Source organism: Myxocyprinus asiaticus, chromosome 8, assembly GCF_019703515.2.
Source record: "Myxocyprinus asiaticus isolate MX2 ecotype Aquarium Trade chromosome 8, UBuf_Myxa_2, whole genome shotgun sequence".
NCBI classification, from domain to species: domain Eukaryota; kingdom Metazoa; phylum Chordata; class Actinopteri; order Cypriniformes; family Catostomidae; genus Myxocyprinus; species Myxocyprinus asiaticus.
The window spans coordinates 848,812-874,838 of record NC_059351.1 but is presented as its reverse complement, the minus strand read 5'-3'; the positions used below and the strand labels follow the sequence as shown (position 1 = coordinate 874,838).

The 26,027-nt window shown below is 37.7% G+C and overlaps 1 protein-coding gene across 2 annotated transcripts in view; it reads right to left on the bottom strand.

Annotated features, from left to right (window-relative positions):
* Positions 1-577: 577 nt before the first annotated feature.
* sh3gl2a (SH3 domain containing GRB2 like 2a, endophilin A1) overlaps positions 578-26,027 on the bottom strand; it is a 30,368-nt gene continuing 4,918 nt past the window's right edge. Inside the window, exons 2-9 of one of the 2 annotated variants that reach the window (XM_051705066.1) lie at positions 14,696-14,764; positions 11,740-11,812; positions 10,993-11,136; positions 7,355-7,488; positions 4,982-5,140; positions 4,584-4,690; positions 3,096-3,214; positions 578-3,018 (exon numbers count right to left, since the gene is read on the bottom strand). In XM_051705066.1, the coding sequence (XP_051561026.1) occupies positions 2,822-3,018; positions 3,096-3,214; positions 4,584-4,690; positions 4,982-5,140; positions 7,355-7,488; positions 10,993-11,136; positions 11,740-11,812; positions 14,696-14,764 (1,002 nt within the window). In that variant the 3' untranslated portion in view covers positions 578-2,821. The remainder of the gene's footprint in view (positions 3,019-3,095; positions 3,215-4,583; positions 4,691-4,981; positions 5,141-7,354; positions 7,489-10,992; positions 11,137-11,739; positions 11,813-14,695; positions 14,765-26,027) is intronic. The other variant, XM_051705067.1, reaches the window with a different exon arrangement.

Genomic DNA, 26,027 nt, shown 5'->3' with positions numbered 1-26,027 from the left:
GCAAGCAAAAAGCCTGGCAACACTTTAAAATAAGGTTTAATTTGTTACCATTAGTTAATGGCATTAGTTACCATAAATTAATCATACTTTGAAAGGATTTATTCATCTTAATGTTAAATTCAACATACGTATACCAATACATTTTTTTAAATTTTAAGTTATGTGCTAACATCTGTTAATGCATCATGAACTAACAATGAATAATTATATTTAAAAAAAATTCACATTTAGTAAAATTAATAAATACTGTAACAAATATATTGTTCATTGCAAGTCAATGATACCCAATGCATTTACTCATGTTAACAAATGTAATCTTAATTTGTTCTACCAAAAGCCCTACCATTTCTGACCTCTAGTTGTCATGCACAGAAAACACTTATTGTAAATAATCTCAATCTTAATAAAATATTAAAGAAAGTTTCATGCTCCCGAAGTATTAGCAAGCAAAACTCGTTCTAATGGATTTAGGAACATTTTCACACAAATAGTTTGAGGAAGACATTCAGTAGTTTTCAGTCTGTGTTGTGGCAGCATCACCTGCTGGTTCTCAAACAAAATACACATACACCACACACACCATTAATCTCTTTTATTTACTGTAGTTCATTGTTTCCTTCCTCAGTACAAGCCTATTATTCAGATGCATTGAGTCATTCAAAATTCACGCTAGGGAGTTGATATGTCGGCCTTCACGCCTAAAAGCTCCCACAGCACTTAATATCCAGTAGTCAATAATAAATATCACACGTCTATTTTAAATCTATTTTTTTTATATGCTTTAACAATGATGCAAATGTAACACATGGTACTACAAGTTACATGATTTTACACAAGGTGGAAATAAAACACAAAGGCTGTACAGACCTCACTGAGGGTAACAAAACAAGTGACTTTTATTTTTTATAATGAAATGTTCTGTCAATAAAAGTTATTATTCTGGGTTTAAATAAAAAAAGGGATCTTAAATGTAATAATAATAAATAATGCATTAACTAAACCTCTTTTAACCTGTTGTTGGTGTCCATTTGAGGTCAAACTACACATCATTTACAATCACAAAATTTGTCTTATTCTTGAATCAAACATCATTAAAGGGGATGTGTAAAATACTCTCTTCTGGCACGGTTTAATGTGCAGATACAACTAGAAGCGAGCCATTAGTGTATATTTTCTGCTGCTCTGTGGCATGTTGGACTGTTTGAGTGAACATAGCAACACTGGCTCAATCAATGGCATGAGTTTAATGAACGACAGAAGACGGGGCAGGACAGAAGGGTATGTAGGAGTGTTTGGGAAACTTGTTTGAAACAGTAATTATGCAGTTCCACTTGGTACCAGAAATAACACACTTCACTTCTTTTCACAAAGGTAAAGATATATGAAACAGAAGTTGATTTACAGTTTTATGGGTTTAGACTGTAGCAACCTATTTGCTACATATTTACAATCATATATATGTTCACGCACACACACTTTTCTTTGTGAAACTAATTTTTAGGATTGACTTTCAGTGGTCAGTCATTCTATGGAACGTTTGAAAAGTTCTACCGGTTTCATGGACCATACAGAATGTTACATAACAGATGAATGAGATTCACTGCGACAACACACAAATTATGCACACAACTTTTTTTTTTCTTTGGGTTGCTAAATGTTACTCATCTAGTCAGATCTAACACCACTTAATGGCTAAATTGTATTTGTTAATTTTTTTAAATATTTTTTTCCAACTTCGGCCTGCATTTTGGAACAGGAAAGAGGTGAAAGCGTTTGATTATTGGAGTCCATGCAATTATTGCAATTAACAAAAATATTGAATTTTTGCTTCTGTTTAATACTGATGTCCCTTTTTCGCTACGACACTAGTATTCTTCAAGTGCAGTGTCCTTAAAGGGACAGTGCACCCAAAAATGACAATTCTCTCATCATTTACTCACCCTCATGCCATCCCAGATGTGTATGACTTTCTTTCTTCTGCAGAACACAAATGAAGATTTTTAGACGAATATTTCAGCTCTGTAGGTCCATACAATGCAAGTGAATTACTATAAATTCTCCTCCCTACCCAGTAGATAGCAATATGCACGAAGAACGTAAAGTAGAATGTGAAAGTGAAAGTGGAGATTTACAGTAAAAAAATGACTTAAATATTGATCTGTTTCTCACCCACACCTATCATATCACTTCTGAAGACATGGATTAAACCACTGGAGTCTTATTGATTACTTTTATGCTGCATTTATGTGCTTTTTTGAGCTTCAAATTTCTGGTCACCATTCACTTGCATTGTATGGAGCTACAGAGCTGAAATATTCTTCTAAAAATCTTCATTTGTGTTCTGCAGAAGAAAGCAAGCCACAGGTTTGAAATTTGAAACTCACGAATGAGGGTGCGAAAATGACAGAATTTTCATTTTTGGGTGAACTATCCCTTTAATAAACGTTATGCAGCTTAATACTGAAAGAGTGATTTTATTTTATTGCTGACATTTTTTATAAATGGGTGAGTAACCCATGGTTTGTTGTTGCCAATGGAAACAGGCAAAAATAAGATTAGAAAATGTCAGAACATACAGGAGGTATAGCAGCAGACAATGCAGAGGTCTGATCAACCTCAAAAAAAATAAATACAAATCTACAACAAAAGTGGCAGCATTCCAACTCAGGAATAATATTTTTATAATATAAGGGCACCCCAAATCTTCATGGTTTATTTTATATGCACAAATGCCCCAATATAGCTTTTTGTGCTGTTTGTGTTCTCTTGTCGAAGAAGTGGTTTGATTGGTCAGGTCATAAATAGGGTACATGCATAGGACTTAGTGCGGCAAAGCTACCAGGATATCTACATAGTTAACAGGGAAGAAACCAGATTGCCCATTGACCATTCCTTCATACCAATTGTCGTCAATCTTGCTGGTTAAGGTGATGATATCACCTTCCTTGAAGCCTAGCTCACCTTCATTTTCAGGGTCAAAATCATATAGTGCCCGACAGCAAGGCTGGTCCATTGGAGCTAAAGAAAAGATGATTTGTTTTAGAGTGAAGAAGAGGTAATCCTGTTTCATAGATTTATTTATATTATTGCCTCACCTGGTGACCTGGAGCGTCCACAGAGACCACTATTCCCATTATGGTTCTCACTCAAATCCATGGAGGTTCGAGGTTTGGGAACATACTCTCTTCTCGGCTTACAGGAAGCTTCCCTTATTCTGCAGTTTGAGAACAAAATCACATCTAAAAATGTGTGCATATCTTTGCTTTATATAAGAGAATATCAAACCAAGTAACATTTATTTTAAGGAAATATACTATAGTAGAACATTTCACAAAAAAAAAAGTTTGTTAGGTTTATTTGTATTTTTGTACACTTTCTGATTGTTAAACTTTGAAGTCCATAGTTAATGTGATGAATGACACCTGTGATTTCTCTGCTAGAGCACCTGTGTGAACTTGGAAATGATTTCATACATCCACTAAAATCAGCTGTTGGTTAAAAGTCATTGCAAAAAAATGGCTCCAAAAAGTCATTTCTGAGAAAAGCATCCAGCATCATTTGTTTGTTTGTTTTAATCAATCCAATTTAATCTATCCAAAATTGTATATTGGATAGAAAATACAATTTAACATGACATCAACAAACATCGGCAGACCCAGATTACCTGAGAGGAATAATTCACCCAAAAATGAAACTCACAATTCACAATTATGAACTCAATGTCAACCCAAACCCATTCATTCATTCATTCATTCATTCACTCACCCATTCATTTGCCCATTCGTTCATTCATCCATTCACTCATTCTTCATTCATCCATCCATCCATTCTTCATTCATCCATTCATTCACCCATTAATTTGCCCATTCATTCATTCATTCATTCATCCATCCATTCACCCATTCTTCATTCATCCATTCTTCATCCATCATTCATTCATTATTCATTCAATCACTCACATATTCATTAATTCAGCCACCCATCCACCCATTCATTCATTCACCCATTCATTCATTCTTCATTCATCCATCCATTCTTCATCCATCCATTCATTCATTATTCATTCATTCAATCACTCACACATTCATTAATTCAGCCACCCATCCACACGTTCATTCGTTCACCCATTCACTCATTCTTCATTCATTCATCCATCCATTCTTCATTCATTCATCCATCCATTCTTCATTCATCCATTCATTAATTAATCCATCCATCCATTCACCCATTCATTCTTTCCCTTTCTCTTTCCTTTCATTCCTTTTTCCTTTGTCTGTCTTTTTCTTTCATTATCTTTATTTTTCACCATTCTTACCATTTCATTCATTCTTTCTTTTCCTCCTTTCTATTTCTTTCTTTTTTCCATCCTCTCATTCATGGAAGAAAAAAGCTATGGATTGGGCGATATTACATTAACAATGTCAGATTCACCATAAATTCCTTTTTGGCTGGACTATTCCTTTAATAATACATTTAAAAATACTATTAATTTAGAGTAAAACCTGACATCCTTGCATTCTGGTTCAAAAGGTTGCTGATTATTATGTCTTAAACCCACTTTGTGTTTTAGTTCCAGAACAAACCTGTCCTCCATCTTGCTGGACAGCTGCTGAAGGATCTCTGCAGCCTGTCTATGATAGTTCACCTGTGCCTGGACCAGGGCAGAAAGCTGACTGACCTGTTCGATCTGCTGAAACGCAGAGCATGAATAACAATTACACACGGAAGTACAAAATACCTTATGTGGATAAAAGACCAGCAAACTATGAATCAGATGAACTGCTCAAGGAAAACAAGTGAATGGGGGAAAATAGTTTCCCAGTGATTTTCTATGGATTATTGCCTGAGATAAAGGAAAACCATAGTGGGAAAGACAGACATAATTATTACACACAGCATAAGGCACAATAGGGACTAAAAGAGGCATGCAATGGATGGTAAAGAATCACAAGACAGATCACAGACTGAAGAAAGTTCTTACATCACTCTCCAGAATGTTAAACATGCTTTGTTCGGCAATCTCCTTTGTGTCATCAAACTTCTCCAGTGCCTGTTTGATCTCATCATCTGTCACTTTGCCTTGCCTTTTCTTCTTATAGTCAAAGTCCAACCGTCGCCCCTCCAGCTTCTTCAGATGGTGCTGAGAAAGAGAGGAATCAAGTTAAGAACAGTTGTTCAGTAACGACAGATATTCAATCATATTGGTGGATTCCAAAGCATTTCCTCTTTCACTGGCTGTGACAATGTAGTCAATCATAATTACATTTAGTATTACTCTCTTGAAAGCTATTGCAACCCCAATTCTGAAAAAGTATGGAAAATGTGAATAAAAACAAAAAGGGATGATTTGTAAATTATGTTCACCCTTTGCTATATCGAAAGCATGCCAATAACATCTTATATGATGTTTTACCTAGTGAATTTAGTAGTTTTTTTTTTTTTTTAAATACACACATTTCAAATCAGATGATTGCAACACGCTCCAAAAAAGTTGGGACAGTCGAGTGTTTACCGCTGTGAAACATCACCATTTCTTCTAATAACACTTAAGCAGTTGGGCACTGAAGACACACGTTTGTTAAGTTTAGAAAGTGGAATTTTCCCCCATTCATCCATTATGCAGGTCTTCAGCTGCACAGGTGTACGGGGTCTTCATTGCCGTATTGTGCTCTTCATAATGCGCCACACATTCTCAATTGGAGATGTTCAGGACTGCAGGCAGGCCAGTCTAGCATCTGAACTCTCTGCTTATTCAGACAGTATGTGGTTTGAAGTTGTCCTGCTGAAAAGACGTCCCTGGAAAAGATGGCATCTGTATGGCAGTATATGTTGCTCTAAAAATGTTACATATCTTCCTGCATTAATGGTGCCCTCACAGATGTGCGAGTTACACATCCCCATACCATGACAGACACTTGCTTTTGGACCTGACGCTGATAACAGACTGTCCTTTTCCTCTTCTGCCCAGAGAACTCAATGGCTGTTTTTTTAATTATTTTTTTTATTTGAAATGTGGACTCATCAGACCAAAAAACATAGTTCCACTGTTCTACTTTCCATCTCAGATGAGACCGAGCCCAGAGAAGAAGTCGGCTGAGCTTCTGGACAGTGATGATGTATGGCTTCTCCTTTACATAGTAAAGTCTTAACTTGCATCTGTGGATGCAGTGGCGAATGCTGTTGACTAACAAAGGTTTACCGAAGTATTCCAGATCCCATGTGATGACATCCACTAAAGAATGACAAAGAATGAGAAGAGTTTTTAAGACCGTGACGTCTGAAAGATCAGAGATCACGTGCATACAGAAGTGGTTTTCCAGCAGGACAACGCCAAACCTCATACTGCCCAGATTACAAGAACATGACTGAGTAAGCAGAGAGGGCTGGTGCTGCCTGCAGTCCTGACCAATGGTGATGTTACACAGATGTGAACTCTCACCTGTCCCAAATCTTGAGCGTGTCGCAATAATCTGAGTGTAAATTAAAAAAATTATATATTAAAAATGTAAATCAAATAATATGTTGTTGCAGTGCTTTCAACATAGCACAGGTTGAATAGTATTTACAAATCACACTTTTTTTTTTTTTTTAGCATTTTCCATACTGTCCCAACTTTATTTTGGAATTGGGCTTGTAACAAAATATTGCTCCGTTACAATATATTTCCAAGCAGTGTCTGTAGTCAGCAAGAAAACATGGCTTACATAAGAGAATCGTTGGTTTAAAATTCATATCCTGTACATCAGATTAATGATCCACTCTCAGATACTAAGACCTGATTTATATCACTTTTTTTGCACTGCAATATTTCCTACATGTTTTGTAAACAGGCATTTAACATGCTTTGGCAGAGAGCTTTTGCTGTTATTTCCTCCTTCCTTTGGCAATAAATACAGGTGCATCAAAAGGAGTCAATATAAAATAAGGCCTTTGTTACTACAATAAATACACTTACAGGGATAACAAAAATAAATAAATAAATAAGAAAATGAGTGGTGTGTCTTAGTGGTTTAAATTCAAACCCCTCAAGGGGCGATACAGACATCACCATTGTGCTTTACCTTAGATTATTCCTAGAAAACTATTTGTAAAGTCTTCAAACAAGTCATTAAATCAGAGTTAGAGAACAACAGGATTGCATATAACAAGACAAAGCATAGCAAACACTTTACCAAGTGGCAGAGGTGAACCGTGTGCCATACAGGATAACTAGATGGCTGGGAGCTTAATCTCAAAGGCTCTTTATTTGGGTTAGGGGGCACATCGTATGTGCCACTATTTACACAGGGGTGCAGTTAGCATCTGGCTAAATATTATGAATCGTAATAAAATGTATTAATTTCTCGGGTCTCACCTGGACCTCCTTTAAGTCTTTTTCATGCATATTCTGCAAGGGATCAATAAAGTTCTGCTTGACCTCCATGTCTAGAGCGTCTTTAACTTCACCTAGTTCTCGCATGGCTTCTCCAACTTCAATCAAAGCCAGACCTGAAAAACAAAATAGTACAATGCATTCTAGATCTATTTTGGGCAAACCTGAGGTAGCCACTTTAAACTTGCCACACCATAAGTCATTTCAACAATCACTCTATCCTTCAGATGGCACTGACTGAACACATCTCATCAAAAAGAGAACAGAACAGCACTGGCATACAGTAGAGAACATGATAATGTAGTGGACCGATTTACTGACTGTTACTGAGGAATAAGGTTAGATCTCGGCCTGGAGAGAATCCCAGGCCCTGTATTATGATGCAGTGTTGTTGTCAGATCACTAGATCTCAAGTCCAATACTGTGTCCGAGTCGAGTCCCCATTAACTACGTACAAGCCTAAGAGCTGAGTCTGTTACATGGCATGCTGATGTACCGTAAAAGGTGTCTAGCTACCTAGCAAACCTCACTGTATAGGCTGAATGAGCTTTAAAGGTGCTATTATTAATTTGAGCTGTTTTGTAACTTCCACGAGCCGAGCCGGAGTTGGACTTGAGTACTACAATGCCGTTACGTCTCGCGTGGTCTGATTTTTATGGCTGCATACATAACTCACTAACACCATTTCAAACACACCCGACATTTAAACAAAGAACAAAAATGACATTTTTGGCTGAATGTGTATGGTGATGGGGTAGGCACTATGTGTGTTCATGCCCAGGGACACTACGGAGTCTATTCCGGGTTCAACACAAGTTAAGATCAACCAACAATATTTGTAGCATAGATTTGATTACCACAAAAATTTAATTCAAACCATTTTCTTTAAAAAATAAAATAAAAGCACAAATCTGTGTTCCAGTGAGACACTTACAATGGAAATCAATGGGGTCAATCAATGTTAAAATACTCACCGTTTCAAAAGTATAGACACAAGACGTAAACTATATGTGTGTAAACATGATTTTAGTGTGATAAAATCACTTAACCTTTTCTGTGAAAAGTTATAGCCAATTTTACAAATTCGTTGCCATGACGACGTAATGGTGTAAACCCTAAATCAACCATAAAAACAAGGATTTAAACAACTTTACAGCTCAAATAATGCACAAGTTTTCACAGAATTATTGTAAGTGCTTCTATAAAATATCATTTGCATTTTTCTTCACAAAAAGCTTCACATTTCGGCTTTTAAATCCTCCAAAAATGGACCATATTCACTTCCATTGTAAGTGTCTCACTGTGAACTCAACTTTTGCTTTTTTTTTTAAAGGAGGAACGAGTCAAAATTAACTTTGTGGTAATCAACATTATGCAACAAATGCTGTCGATTGAGCTTAACTTGTATTGAACCCGGAATATTCCTTTAATCCGGCCCTGAGTGGGTGGTGATTTGCTGCTGTCCGGCACACATCAGGATGGATTAGCTTTATACCTCAAATGCAACGTGTTCACATGTGCTTTTGACTACATCCGTATGTGATTTTTGTGATCAGATCACAAAATGTTTTAGACCCCATTTACACCTGTATCTAGTGTGGTCCAATAGTGATTGGATCACCTAAAATTAATCTTAATACCAGCTGTTAACAGGGTCTCAGTTCTCTGAAAAACATCATGTCTGGTCCAAGCACTAAACACAGGACAAATCAAATCAAATCACTTTTATTGTCACACGGCCATATACACAAGTGCAATGGTGTGTGTAATTCTTGGGTGCAGTTCCGATCAACATAGCAGTCGTGACAGTGATGAGACATATACCAATTTACAATAACATCAGATTTACAACACAATTTAAAATCTAATATACACATAATAACATACACTGTACAGTATACAATACACACAATATAGAATACACATTATACAATAAAAATAGTATATATATATATATATATATAAAATATAGAGTATGTTGTATTGAACTGTATTGACATTCAGGCTGTCGGTTGATAGTAAGTTGCCAATGCGTTGTTAAGAGAGAATATAATTTATGACAGTCCGGTGTGAGATATAAGAGTAAGGGTAATAAAGTGCAGTGCTGATGTATTTTGATCGTGGGAGATCAAGAGTTCAGAAGTCTGATTGCTTGGGGGAAGAAGCTGTCATGGAGTCGGCTGGTGCGGGTCCTGATGCTGCGATACCGCCTGCCTGATGGTAGCGGTGAGAACAGCCCATGGCTCGGGTGGCTGGAGTCTCTGATGATCCTCCGAGCTTTTTTCACACACCGCCTTGTATATATTTCCTGGAGGGAGGGAAGCTCACCTCCGATGATGTGTCTGGCAGTTCGCACCACCCTTTGCAGTGCTTTGCGGTTGTGGGCGGTGCTATTGCCGTACCAGGCGGAGATGCAGCCAGTCAGGATGCTCTCTACAGTGCAGGTGTAGAACCGTGTGAGGATGTGGCGGTTCATTCCAAACTTCCTCAGCCGTCTCAGGAAGAAGAGGCGCTGATGAGCCTTCTTCACAATGACGGACCATGTGAGTTCCTCAGTGATGTGGACACCCAGGAACTTGAAGCTGCTGACTCTCTCCACTGGTGCTCCATTGATGGTGATGGGACTGTGTTCTCTGTCTTTTCTTCTGAAGTCCACCACAAGCTCCTTTGTCTTACTGACGTTGAGGGAGAGGTTGTGCTCCCGACACCAGTGTGTCAGAGTGTGTACCTCCTCTATGTAGGCTGTTTCATCATTGTCAGTGATCAGACCTACCACCGTCGTGTCATCAGCAAACTTAATGATGGCACTGGAGCTATGTGTTGCCACACAGTCATGTGTGTACAGGGAATACAGTAGTGGGCTGAGAACACAGCCCTGCGGGGCTCCAGTGATGAGGGTCAGTGATGAGATGTTGCTGCCTATTCTAACCACCTGGCATCTGCTTGACAGGAAGTCCAGGATCCAGTTCCAGGACTTCTGTACATCGAGATCCCTGGCAGGTGATCATCTACAGTACATGCTGCAAAGGGCCTATTCACCTGGACAGGGCTGGCAGCAATGTTCTTTGACTTAACCATTGCCTTCAATTCCATCCAGCCAGCATTACTGCGAAAGCAACTACTGGGCCACCGATTACTTCAGGCAGACCACAGTTTGTTAGACTGAAGAACTGTACATCTGAGCAGGTGGTGAGCAACACAGATACTGAAAGACAGTTTAATTTCCATTTCATTTCACTCTCCATTCATCCAACTTCAAACACAACTTAAAGTCTTGCCACTTGTAGAAGTTTTCGGATGACTCTGCTGTTGTTGGCTGTTCATTATATCTGCATCTGGCTTTCACAAATGACCCAGTTCTGGTGTGCAATAGCACCTTATTAAATATTTATATCTTTCAAATGTCCTGTTTTTATGGTAAAATATGTGGTTGTATCTGCATACTGCACAGCGCTGATTGTCTGGCTGCAAATGCACCCCAACTCCTCTTACAGGATCAATACACTCTGTACATGTAGGTTTCTATATGCATTCAAAAGAGCTTGTTCACACAGTATATTGCAGATAAATCTCATGATTTTAGAAGGCAGATTACATTTGATAATGTTGTGACTCATTACCAAAGTTGGATTCCTCGCCAAGCTCCCTGCCAAACTTTTGCATTGACTCTCCCAGGATAGCTTCAGTCTGTGTGTAGCCAGGACCTTTATCCCCTCCACGGATTTTAGACATGGAGCTCATCATACTCATCTTAGCACGAGTTGCTATATAAACACACAAACACAAAATAGAGGTACATTAATTTTCAAAACTGTAATAGAAAAAGCTATTCTTTTTTCCCCCTCCCCTTTTCCCCCCAATTTGGAATGCCCAATTCCCAATGCACTCTAAGTCCTCGTGGTGGCGTAGTGACTCACCTCAATCCGGGTGGCGGAGGACGAGTCTCAGTTTCCTCCACGTCTGAGACCGTCAATCCGCGCATCTTATCACGCAGCTTGTTGAGCGCGTTACCACGGAGACATAGCGCATGTGGAGGCTTCACGCTATTCTCCACGGCATCCACGCACAACTCACCACACGCCCCATCGAGAGCGAGAACCACATTATAGCGACCACGAGGAGGTTACCCCATGTGACTCTACTCTCCCTAGCAGCCGGGCCAATTTGGTTGCTTAGGAGACCTGACTGGAGTCACTCAGCACACCCTGGATTCAAACTCGCGACTCCAGGTGTGATAGTCAGCGTGTTTACTCACTGAGCTACCCAGGCCCTGAGAAAAAGCTATTCTTATATATATATATATATATATATATATATATATATATATATATATATATATATATATATATATATATATCCACATTTACCTGGATTGGGCTGCAGGTACTCTGTTGTCTTGGTCATAATGTCCAACACTGCCCTTGTGGTGGTGTCGACTTTCTACAGTACAAAGAATGAAAAGGTACAAGAACAGGAAAGTGAGGACAGAAGCAGTAGCAGTGTTTGACATTACACATCAGCTAGACTACGGGCACAAAACCCTTTGTCAAGTTATTCTTGCCACCACTCTGCTTACGTACGTTTCTACGTTCTCATTAAAAAAAGTTTTACTCCTAAAGAAATGAATTGTAATTTTGAAACGTGTATTTAATCATGAGCACTCACATGAGATGAGGACTCTAGTCATATCAGTAACCTTATAAAAGCTGTTTTATTCTACATGGAGAGGGTCCCCTAATGGGGGCAGCCATGTTAGAATCACATGACCAGCTGAATACTACTCGCTTAATCTCAGTAACCGGCTTGTTATTGGACACTTTCACTCTTGGATTAATCATGGCTGATTGTGAATGGTGAATTTCTACAATGGCATCTGTAACTGAAAACTATTGATTGAATCATGCTGCATCCACACCACTAGGTGTCACTGTAAGTCCATGAAAACATGAACCAAAACATACCGAGTGCACCTTCAAAGCCCAAAGTATACATCGGTTTTAACGCGAACACTTAGCGTCTGCGTACAGTCAAATACATTCCCTTTCAAATAATACTTCAATTGACTGTGCGCGAATACACAGACAGTTGGTGCATGCACGCTACAACTGCTATGAGGAGTTTAGACCCACAAAGATGTCTTTATAGTCCTTCAGACTTGAGTTACAGTTGTGCTCAAAAGTTTGCATACCCTGACAGAAATTGTGACATTTTGGCATTGATTTTGAAAATATGACTGATCATGCAATAAGGATAGTGATCATATGAAGCCATTTATTATCACATAGTTGTTTGGCTCCTTTTGAAATCATAATGAAAACAGAAATCACCCAAATCACCCTGATCAAAAGTTTACATACCCTTGAATATTTGGCCTTGTTACAGACACAAAAGGTGACACACACACACACACACACACACGTTTAAATGGCAATTAAAGGTTAATTTCCCACACCTGTGTCTTTTTAAATTGCAATTAGTGTCTGTGTATAAATAGTCAATGAGTTTGTTAGCTCTCACGTGGATGCACTGAGCAGGCTAGATACTGAGCCATGGGGAGCAGAAAAGAACTGTCAAAAGACCTGCGTAACAAGGTAATGGAACTTTATAAAGATGGAAAAGGATATAAAAAGATATCCAAAGCCATGAAAATGCCAGTCAGTACTGTTCATTCACTTATTAAGAAGTGGAAAATTAGGGGATCTCTTGATACCAAGCCAAGGTCAGATAGACCAAGAAAGATTTCAGCCACAACTGCCAGAAGAATTGTTCAGGATACAAAGAAAAACCCACAGGTAACCTCAGGAGAAATACAGGCTGCTCTGGAAAAAGACGGTGTGGATGTTTCAAGGAGCACAATACGACGATACTTGAACAAAAATGAGCTGCATGGTCGAGTTGCCAGAAAGAAGCCTTTACTGCGGCAATGCCACAAAAAAGCACAGTTACAACATGCCCGACAACACCTTGACACGCCTCACAGCTTCTGGCACACTGTAATTTTGAGTGACTAGACCAAAATAAAGCTTTATGGTCACAACCATAAGCGCTATGTTTGGAGAGGGGTCAACAAGGCCTATAGTGAAAAGAATACCATCCCCACTGTGAAGCATGGTGGTGGCTCACTGATGTTTTGGAGGGGTGTGAGCTCTAAAGGCACGGGGAATCTTGTGAAAATTGATGGCAAGATGAATGCAGCATGTTATCAGAAAATACTGGCAGACAATTTGCATTCTTCTGCACGAAAGCTGCGCATGGGACGCTCTTGGACTTTCCAGCACGACAATGACCCTAAACACAAGGCCAAGTTGACCCTCCAGTGGTTACAGCAGAAAAAGGTGAAGGTTCTGGAGTGGCCATCACAGTCTCCTGACCTTAATATCATCGAGCCACTCTGGGGAGATCTCAAACGTGCGGTTCATGCAAGACGACCAAAGACTTTGCATGACCTGGAGGCATTTTGCCAAGACAAATGGGCAGCTATACCACCTGCAAGAATTTGGGGCCTCATAGACAACTATTACAAAAGACTGCACGCTGTCATTGATGCTAAAGGGGGCAATACACAATATTAAGAACTAAGGGTATGCAGACTTTTGAACAGGGGTCATTTCATTTTTTTCTTTGTTGCCATGTTTGTTTTGTTTTATGATTGTGCCATTCTGTTATAACCTACAGTTGAATATGAATCCCAGAAGAAATAAAAGAAATGTGTTTTGCCTGTTTTCTTTAAAAATGGTACATATATTACCAATTCTCCAAGGGTATGCAAACTTTTGAGCACAACTGTATACAAATGCCTCCCTCTCTCTCTCTCTCTCTCTCTCTCTCTCACACACACACACGTGTTCTTAACGTGCACATCCACTGTTATTATTTCCAGTTTTGTCTCCTGTCATTTACTGGCTATTACATCTTCTAGCACTTCTTTGTGACAACAACAACGGCTTAATTGTGAGTGTTGCCACCTTGTGGACACACTAATTAGTGCAAATAACTTCATGTGTGTGCGCATTCTGCATGTTTAGAGATGAGTGGTTAGAAAAATCAGGCTGCACGTGTTCAGTGCTCGCACCCTGTTGACGAAATTTGTGTCACACTTCCTGTACATCTGACCGTAGTATACTTTGAGCTTAAATGCTCCAGCAAGGAAAACACATAACAGCAATCACTTTAAACTAATACTTACACTGTAGTTCTTATGCAGTGCTCTGTTGGTGCACACTATCTAACGCTTATTATTAACAGTCAAATGCTTTGCGTGCTTTGCAGCTGCTGTGCTTCCTTGCTTCTCTTGAGAATTATGACTCTCTCTAGAATACTCACCTTTTCCATTTCCATAAAGTCTTCATCTAATTTAGTTCCCTCTGCTCCTCCAACCTTTTCACTCACTTTCTGCAAAATAAGGTAAGAACACGTGTTAGGAAGATTTGAACTTATGCAAAGACAATACTGAATCATGGGACAGAAATAAACTGGCTGCCATGTTGATTGCATGTTTAAGAATAACTCCTCCTCAGTCAATTTAGTATGGATGCTAATACTTATATCAATTAATGGAGCGATATTGCAGCAGAAATTACGAAAAAAGTACACATAATATGAAACACGAAAGTGGCATGTGTCTCGGAGCGAATGCCTCCTCTTGCATCAGGCTGCTGAGTGAAGTGGGCATGAGAGAGAAACGCTGCTGTTAAATGCCGAACGTTCGCCTCGTGTCGAGACCCGTCTCTTTTTCTGCTCCTGCACAAAAGTGTCCTACATGTAGAGTGTAGAAAAGCAGGCATACCCGCACCCTATTGTAAATCTGAAAACACACCATAGCCGATGGGCCATAATAAAAATACAGGACTAGAAAATGGGTTGGGGCTCTACAGTGTTGTATTATATTTTGCTGATCTGGCGAGAGCACCTATGAAGAAAATGTCAGATCTTTAATGTTCTAGTGTGAATGAACTGAAAGCTTTGGTGGCTGTGTGTGTGTGTGTGTGTGTGTGGAGGAGATGACAGGGCATAGAGGCGCCTCTTATTCATACTGTGGCGTGCATGTGACTGTATATTTCATTAAATGACATCCTTCTGCTGTTTAATGATCACACTCGGCCAGATAGAGGCTTTTTTATTATTATTTTCAAATGGTCTTTGATTTCATCTCTCACATTACATTAGGTTAATGGTAGCATACTTTTGAAATTAACAAGATTATATTGTACCTTTTAAATTTTTTGGTATCGTGATATTTCGTTAGTACCAGTACACCGCGCAACCCTAGTGCCAATACACATAACACACTTAAAAACCACTGCTGCACAAAGTCTGTTTGCCAGTATATTACACCATGTGTACAGAGATTTGTGTTAGCATCGTGTTTGTATTGTTTTTTACGGTTTAATATTAGCTACAAGCTTTTAATTTATTGTCTCGTTTGGGTTTAATTCATTATTACACCCGTTTAAAGTTTAATTAGAGATTCATCAGGATTATCACTAACACTCATAAATGGGCACGATACATAAATTATCGAAAAATGAGAAAAGCGCCAGCACACTGCTAAAACTTCCAATTTATTGACAGTGTTTGGACACTGAATGGGTCTTCGTCAGGTCAAACAAGCAAAACAATCATCCTTTCCCTCCTAAAATACATAATCTTAAGGAGGACTACAAGTGGGTGGGGTATACCATCACCGGATGTGAAAATGCATTTAAAAAGGAAAAACAAATGTATAAATATTTCAATCAATAAGCATTCTACAACATTTTTATGAACATTCCTGAATAAAAATACTAATACAAAGTTAAAAAATTTCTATGAACATTAATTTGTAGCTGTGCACCTGCATAAATTACCTTTACATTTTACACAGTACAAAATATACAATGAAAACTTAAACAATACAAATATAGACCAATAATATTTACAATGTATGCTAGCATGATCTCATTTATTTCTCATCAGCTCTGGCTCTAGACTGTTAAGAATAGGGCGCAGTGACTACACAACTTTTTAAAAGTTTCAATATTAAACCACATAGAATAATGACAATTTGAATGCAAATTAAAACTGTCCTGTCAAATTTACTTATTTTATTACTGGCTGTCTTAGCCCATCATTTCAGTGTACACCAACCAGACATGTTTTACATTTTGCAAATCAAAGAAAATGGGGCCTGAAAGCTCCTCTGAAATGTACCCAAGGTACCAACTAAAAAACAAATCTCAGAGTAGTAGGCTACATTGTGTAGACTGGATGGTAATGTCATGGTACTTTGATAAATATTTTGGTAGCTGAATTATTAGCATATTCACATATTACAGTGCTGTAAAAAAAAGTATTTGCCCCATCCTGATTTCTTCTATTTTTGTGTATTTTTCATACTAAATTGTTTTAGATCTTCAAACAACAACAACAACAACAACAAAAAAGCAACCTGAGTAAACACCAAATACAGTTTTCAAATATATATATATATACATATTGAAGTAAAAAAAGTTATCCAACACCTATATCACCCATGTGAAAAACTAACTGCCCCCTTAAACTCAATATCTGGTTGTGTCACCTTTAGCAGCAACAGCTGCAGCCAAACGCTTCCGATAACTGGAGATCAGTCTTTCACAACACTGTGGGGGAATTTTGTCCCACTCTTCTTTGCTGAACTGCTTTAGTTCAGCCACTTTGGGGGGTTTTCGAGCATGAACTGCCCGTTTAAGGTCCTGCCACAGCATCTCAATTGGATTAAAGTCAGGACTTTGACTAGGCCACTCCAAAACTTTAATTTAGCTTCTTTTGAGCCATTCAGAGGTGGACTTACTCCTATGCTTTGGATCATTGTCTTGCTGCATAATCCAGTTGTGCTTGAGCTTCAACTCACGGACTGATGACCGGACGTCCTCCTTTAGGATTTTCTGGTAGAGAGCAGAATTCATGTTTCCCTCAATTATTGCAAGTTTAATACCCCCCACCCCATCACACTACCACCACCATGCTCAACGCCAGATGTAACGGGACCCCTGTCTTCCAAACAGTTCCACTTTCGACTCATCAGTCCACAGAACATTCTCCCAAAAGGTTTGAGGATCATCAAGGTGTGTTTTGGCAAAATTCAGACGAGCCTTAATGTTCTTCTAGGTAGCAGTGGTGTTCACCTCGCCACTCTTCCATGGATGGCATTTTTGGCCAGTGTCTTTCTGATAGTGGAGTCATGAACAGTGACCTCAACCTTTATTGATGCGAGAGAGGCCTGCAGTTCCTTGGATGTTGTCCTTGGCTTTTTTGTGACTTCCTGGATGAGTTGTCTCTGTGCTCTTGGAGAATTTTGGAAGGTCGACCACTTCTGGGAAGGTTCACTACTGTGTCAAGTTTTCTCCATTTGGAGATAATGGCTCTCACTGTGGTTCTTTGGAGTCCAAACCCTTCCCAGACTGATGTATTACAATCCCTTTTTCCTCATCATTTCTGGACTTTCTTTGGACCTTGGCATAGTGTGCTACTGGGTGAGACCTTTTAGCCAACTTCATGCTGCTGAAAAAGTTATATTTATGTGCTGATTTGATTGAAAAGGGCTGACAGTAATCAGGTCTGGGTGTGCCTAGATTTGGGGATTTAGTAACTAAGAGGGCAAATACTTTTTCACACAAGCCCAGTTGGTATTGGATAGCGTTTTTGCTTCAATAAATAACATTATCATTTAAAAACTGTATTTTGTGTTTACTCCAATTGCCTTCAAGTTAGATTTTGAAACAATTTAGTATGATAGGCCTCTCTAACACCCCCTAGATGTGGCCCAGTTTCTCATTCAAATCAGTAATATAAGAAACACTTCTGGTTCACGTTACATCCACCAAACATTAAACAGCAACAGTTCAGGTTGGTCATATTGATAAGTCCAGATTCCAAGTTTTTTTTAACATTAGAAATCCATGCTCAAAACCCTGCCCTTTGCTTACTCGAGTAAGCCTAATATGATCTTTATTTCAAACTGTCAGGTCAGATTTGGTGCAAAATCGCAGGCTTATGTCATTCGTCCTTGCGTGTGTCCGTGAGAACAGAAAAGAAGTGCCGGGTACTGTGTCACATGCGTGTTGGCTGGGGGAAGCGACGGCTGTTCAGTCAGTTGCAGTTCAGGACAGTGGCAGTTGCTGCCGCCAGTTTAACTGTTAACTGAGAAGTTGTTTATAGCTGTATTTTATCCATAAGTGTTTATGCTGGTATTTCCTAATTTCTTTTACCCGAGTCACAGAATGCACAAGTTGCTGTCACTTTCCATTCCTCCTCTTAACAGGAAACATCAAAACATTAGTTTCATTAAACAAATGAAATTATTAACCTTAACCTGTCGCTTTTTCATGTCTTAAATCAGGGCTTGCTAAAGATTTAGCATCAGCCTTGTTACCTGAAAGGAAAGTGCTGTCCCAACTGCCCAATCAGTAGTCACGTGAAGCCCAATGTGACAGCTGCACATGGAGCAGAGAGACTTCCACCCCCACCCTTCACACAGCAGGTCTTAATATATTCCCCTGAGTCTGTGCCTCCTGGATTACAACTACCAAAGATTAACGGGTAAGAAATAGAACAGATAGATGGACAAATAAAGAAGGTTATGGGAGGATATCCCATCTTGATTTGTGATTGTCCTCATGACAGATAAAAATGCAGATCCTGTGGGATGGACAAACAGTGCTTGCTCCTGTTATTGTGTGTAAAGGGCAACAGAGCAAGCTCATGCATCAAGATGGCTAGAGGGGGCAAGTGTCTCTTATATGGCTGCAACTAGGAGACAAATCAACAATAATTTTGATAATCGATTAATCTTCAATTATTTATTTGATTGATTAGAATAAAACACAAACTTGTATTTCCTGTATTCATTTCTATTTATTAATATTAGTAAATGCATTCCTATATATACACACAGAGCATTCATTAAGTATTCAGACCCCTTCATTTTTTTTCACATTTTATGTTGCAGTCTTATGCTAAAATGCTTTAAAATTATATTTTTTTTCCACATCAATCTACACTCCATACCACACAATGACAAAGCAAAAACCAGATTTTTGATAACTTTGCAAATTTATTAAAAAGAAAAAACTGATATCACATTGACATAAGTATTCAGACCCTTTGCTATGACACTTTAAATTTAGCTCAGGTGCATCCCATTTCTCTGGATCATCTTTGAGATGTTTCTACACTTTGATTGGAGTCCACCTGTGGCAAATTTAATTGATTGGACATGATTTGGAAAGGCACACACCTGTCTATATAAGATCACACAGCTGAAAATGCATATCAGAGCAAAAACCAAGCCATGAGGTCAAAGGAACTGTCTGCAGAGACAGAGACAAGATTGTGTCGAGGCACAGATCTGGGGAACACTACAAAAACATTTCAGCTGCACTGAAGGATCCCAAGAGCACAGTGACTCTTCCTAGAGCTGGCCGCCCAGCCAAACTGAGCAATCGGGGTAGAAGGGCCTTGGTAAGAGAGGTGACCAAGAACCCGATGGTCACTCTGGTTGAGCTCCAGAGATCATGTGTGGAGATGGGAGAAACTTGCAGAAGGACAACCATCACTGCAACACTCCACCGATCTGGGCTTTATGACAGAGTGGCCAGACGGAAGCCTCTCCTCAGTGCAAGACACACAAAAAAGCACCTAAAGGACTCTCAGACTGTGAGAAACAAGATTCTCTGGTCTGATGAAATGAAGATTGAACTGTTTGGCCTCAATGTCATGTCTGGGAAAACCAGGCACCGCTGCACAATACCATCCCAACACAATACCATCCCAACGGTGAAGCATGGTGGTGGTAGCATCATGGTGGTGGTAGCATCATGCTGTGGAGGTGTTTTTCAGCAGCAGGGACTGGGGGACTGGTCAGGGTTGAAGGAAAGCTGAATGCAGCAAAATACAGAGCTATCCTCAATGAACACCTGGTCCAGAGCGCTCAGCACCTCAGACTGGGCCGAAGGTTCACCTTCCAACAGGACAATGACCCTAAGTACACAGCCAAGACAACACAAGAGTGGCTTAGGGACAACTCTGTGAATGTCCTTGAGTGGCCCAGCCAGAGTCCGGACTTGAACCCAATCGAACATCTCTGGAGAGACCTGAAAATGTCCACCGACGGTCCCCATCCAACCTGACAGAGCTTGAGAGGATCTGCAGAGAAGAATGGCAGAAAATCCCCAAATCCAGGTGTGCAAAGCTGGTCGCATCATACCCAAAAACACTCGAGGCTGTAATCGCTGCCAAAGGTGCTTCAACAAAGTACTGATTTAACTGTCTGAATACTGTCAATGTGAATACTTTACGAATGCACTGTATATTTACTGCATTTTCACATTGAGAATAAATGTATTCATGCAAAAGCTGAAAAATGTTGCTTTCAGAGGCTTTATATGGAGTTAGGATGAAAATAAGGTGCATTTCAAACTGTTCTGAGACCAGTGCAGACAGACAGCACACTGGAGGTTAAGTCATTCACTAAATAGGGAGCAAGGGAGCATCCTATAGCTCTCTATGCAGTTAAGTGCATTCACTCCTAAAATCTGATCAAAAGTTCAGTTTCAGGCTGCAGATGATGTTTGGATCACTCAACATGTTTGACAGACATGTGACAATGATAATCAGTACTTTATTTTATTTTAAAACTATTTGCTATAGATTTTTTATTTTATTTGTTTAAGCTTGTTTATTAGGTGCTACTAGTTACAAATCAAAAAGAGAAATGGAAAATGCACACAGCAGTCATGCAGGGCTCTCAGGAGGTTAAGCACAATCACAGCACCATCAGTATTGGTTTGATCTATCGACATCCCTATTTTGGTTAGGTACTGATAAAGATTGTCTAATTCAACTTCGATTCACAAGCTCTTAATTTGATTCAGATTTTGTTTAAATTTGCTTTCATATATATATATATATATATAAATCTCTCTTAGCTAGGCGTAATGCTGTTAATTATACATGGTACATTACAAAATTTTAATTTTTCACATTTTATCAATATGCTGTTTTCATAATTTGTCACATTTTAGCATTTAAAAAATTACAAATTCTATATAAATGTACTGTATATATATTGTGGGATGTTAATGAATAATTGATGATCGATCGACAATGTGAAGTTTTTATGAACTTGAATAAGTATCTTCTATACAAGTTCACAAATTCATACAAAACTAGAGCTAAAAAGATTAGTCTACGTTATCGACAATAAAAAAAATTGTCAACAAAAATGTTCATTGCCGAACAGTTGTTTCATGTCATTTAACATAACATGAGATAACATTAAACTCTAATGATGACACGTGAGAGCAGCACTGCAGTTCACGTCTGACTGATGAGATGAAGAATTACACAGATCACAGATGCACTCTAAACTTTCCAAACAGCTTCAGCTGATGTAGATCTCAAAGTATGAGGAAATTATAATGCAAAAATACAAAATAAGTAAATACAGAAGCACTCTCATTGTGGAATAATTGGAGCCGGAGCTCTTTAAAGGAAACACACCAGCGTTACATCTTTAATGCAGTTATGTTTAATGCGTTACATCTTTAATGCGTTACATCTTTAATGCGGTTATATTTAATGCAGTTATATTTAATGCGTTACATCTTTAATGCAGTTATGTTTAATGCGTTACATCTTTAATGCGTTACATCTTTAATGCGGTTCTATTTAATGCGTAACATCTTTAATGCGGTTCTGTTTAATGCGTTACATCTTTAATGCGGTTCTATTTAATGCATTACATCTTTAATGCGGTTATATTTAATGAGTTACATCTTTAATGCGGTTATATTTAATGTGTAACATCTTTAATGCGGTTCTATTTAATGCGGTACATCTTTAATGCGGTTATATTTAATGCGCTACATCTTTAATGCGGTCATATTTAATGCGTTACATCTTTAATGTGGTTCTATTTAATGCATTACATCTTTAATGCGGTTATATTTAATGCATTACATCTTTAATGCGGTTATATTTAATGCATTACATCTTTAATGCGGTTATATTTAATGAGTTACATCTTTAATGCGGTTATATTTAATGTGTAACATCTTTAATGCGGTTCTATTTAATGCGGTCATATTTAATGCATTACATCTTTAATGCGGTTATATTTAATGCATTACATCTTTAATGCGGTTATATTTAATGAGTTACATCTTTAATGCGGTCATATTTAATGTGTAACATCTTTAATGCGGTTATTTAATGCGTTACATCTTTAATGCGGTTATATTTAATGCGTTACATCTTTAATGCGGTTATATTTAATGCGTTACAGCTTTAATGCGGTCATATTTAATGCGTTACAGCTTTAATGCGGTCATATTTAATGCGGTCATATTTAATGCGGTCATATTTAATGCGGTACATCTTTAATGCGGTCATATTTAATGCGGTCATATTTAATGCGTTACATCTTTATTGCGGTCATATTTAATGCGTTACATCTTTAATGCGTTACATCTTTAATGCGGTTCTATTTAATGCGTTACAGCTTTAATGCGGTTATATTTAATGCGTTACAGCTTTAATGCGGTTATATTTAATGCGTTACAGCTTTAATGCAGTTATATTTAATGCGTTACAGCTTTAATGCAGTTATATTTAATGCGTTATAGCTTTATTAAAGTTCAAATAATACAGAAGAAGATCATGTAAATAACTATAAACAGAGAGAGTGAGAGAGTCTTCGCCCAATTATACACGACAACAAAATACATTTTTGATTTGTTTTTGTTTTGGCTTGTTTTCCAATATAAATATCTAAAACTCCTTTAAAACAACGTACATTTACTTTAGCAGCTATACTGCAGAAGAAAGAAATATTATCTGAGAATGTTTTAATATTATATTAAAAATACAAATATTTTAAAATATCTAAAAATCCTTTAAAAAAAGATGCATTCACATGAGAAGCAGCATATCAGATATTTAGACTTGCTTTTAGGGAATAGATCTTGAATATAAGTATATTTTGTCTTTACTGCACTCGCAGAAGTATAAGTGAAAAAATACACTTATATGCGAAATACACTTATATTTAAGATACATTCTCTTAAAGCACGTCTAAATATCTTATCTTATGTTGCTTCTCATATAAATGTTTCTTGTTTTAAGGATTTTTAGACAATTTTAAATGGAAAACAAGACAAAAACACTTGATAAGGATTTTTTGCAGTGAATTTCTTTATTGAATTAAAATTAATAAAAAGTATTTTTTCCTTTAATTCAGTGAATGTCATTTAGAGTTATTTTTAAAAGATGATTTTGTCCTCTTTATTGTTAGTAAACACGTTTAATATAACCTTTTAAGCCGGGGCACAAGCTGAATAATCGTTTAAGAGCTAATGATTAATCAGTGTAATCGCCAAATAGTTGAATAATTGTTAGATTAATCGATTATCAAAATAATCGTTAGTTGTAGCCCTATACTAAATGCAGCCTAAATGTATTAAAAATGCACTGAACTGAGAACTGAGGCTACATGCACATAATTTGGTTGCTGTTTCATGTTTTCACGATTCCTTCTTAAGTAAGGAATTTTTCTCAGATGTTGACGTTTTTTAAAGTTTGCATTAGAACGATTGGTCTGTCAGAAATCTAACTTTGTGTAAATAAAGCTTTGATTGAAGAAAAATATGCATCTTGCATTTTTTGAGTTTCAATTTGTTCACCACGTACATTTTATTACTGTTATTTTTAATGATGACTGGTTTTCATTCATTAACGATTGTTTAGAACATCTCTGAAAATTTGCAACCTGTTACTGTGAAATTACTCAGTCCGTGATATAGAATATTGGTCACATTTCCAACCCCTAATCTGCCACTGTTGGTCCTGGTATTTTGTCATTGATAAATGCATGGATGCTTGTTTGGTTTAGTGGTTACATTCTAGGGTTAACTTCCATGGGTTCCAGGTTCTAATATGCCCGAATATAACTTTAATTCAGTCAACCAAGATTTCATCTGCACGTTGGTGGATTGTATATCAATGTACAGTATATCATGAGCAAGGACACATTTGTTTGCTTTTTCTTTTGTGATTTCACTGGAATGGATAGCAATCTGAGGTGCATGTAAGAACTCTAGCAGCTGTTCTAACCTAGCAATGTTTAAAAAAGCATTCTTCTACCCAGGCCAACATCTTGCTGATGGATGCACCATGGACAGCCCCTATATCACACACTGAAGAACTAATAAAAGCTAATGAAACACTAGAGTCATCACTGTTAAAAGAGCAAAGCTCTAGAAAGAGACTCAATTCAGTCTTTCTTAGTCTTAGCAACATAAGAGCTTATAACTGTACATTTGACAGGAAAAAGAGATAGTTTTAATAAAAAAAATAGCTTTTATAAAACACAAAGGACATGTGCCCCTTCAGTGTCATTTTAAGCTGTGGGGAAACTGTAATGTTATTGTAATGGTGATGTAATTTTTAAGCCCTGCACAGCACTTATGTAACAGCAGGATGAGCCCCTGTCTTGGCATGCGGCATCATGGTTCTACAACCAAGTAATGACTAGAGGAATGAACAGAACAGAACAGAACAGACTGTAACATAAGCGAGCTATAGTATATGACAGTTAGAGACATAAAGGACCTAAATGCACAACATAACATATAGATTTCAAATACTGGACAACTACAGAACACAATACAGAACATAAAATAAAAAAAACCCAAAATCTGCACAAAAATAAATACATTGTTCAAATTCTAGAGTGGAAACATATAGGCCAGTCAGTTCTATTTAATTGCTCAGGAAAGCAACTTAAAAATAAATATATATATTTGTAATTTTTACTATTATATTGACATTTTAGATCCCTTATCCCTACCCCTAAACAATCACTTGTCAACTACATAAAATAGTAACAGGCAGATTATTGTATAGTGACAATTTTAGTTACAATATACTATTTTTTATTTTTTACCATACTAATATATCGATCGATATATATTATATATATATATATATATATATATATATATATATATATATATATATATATATATATATATATATATATATATATACATACATACATACATTATATATATATATATATATTATATATATATATATATACACACACACACACACACACACACACACACACACACATATATACATATATATATACATACATACACACACACTGTATATAACAGTGTTTCCCCTAGGATTATTTTTCAGCCTTTTTCGGTGCTGTTGTGCGCGAGTCCACAAGCCCGCAATGCTGGACCCGTATTAACACGTGTTGGTCAAAGGATAGATTAAAACAGGGGTTTCAAACTCAATTTCAGCCTGGGCCACATCAGGGTTTATTTGTGCCCTCAAAGGGCCCGTTGAATATGTGGCACCAGCACCTGCTTTGGTGCAAATAATATTACGTTATGTGCATTGAAATGCACATTTGACAGTACAGCATTGATTTTAGGGTTGGGATGCAGATGAAAATTATATTAACAACAGTATCATCTGTGGGAAAAAATGAATACCTAATTTTTACATGGCTAAAGTGAAATATTCTGACAGTGTGAATAAATTGGGTCTTCTTTACAGATTCTTTTCATCAGGCTCCTACTGATTAAACTACAGTCATGTCTTGGAATTTCTGAAGGCA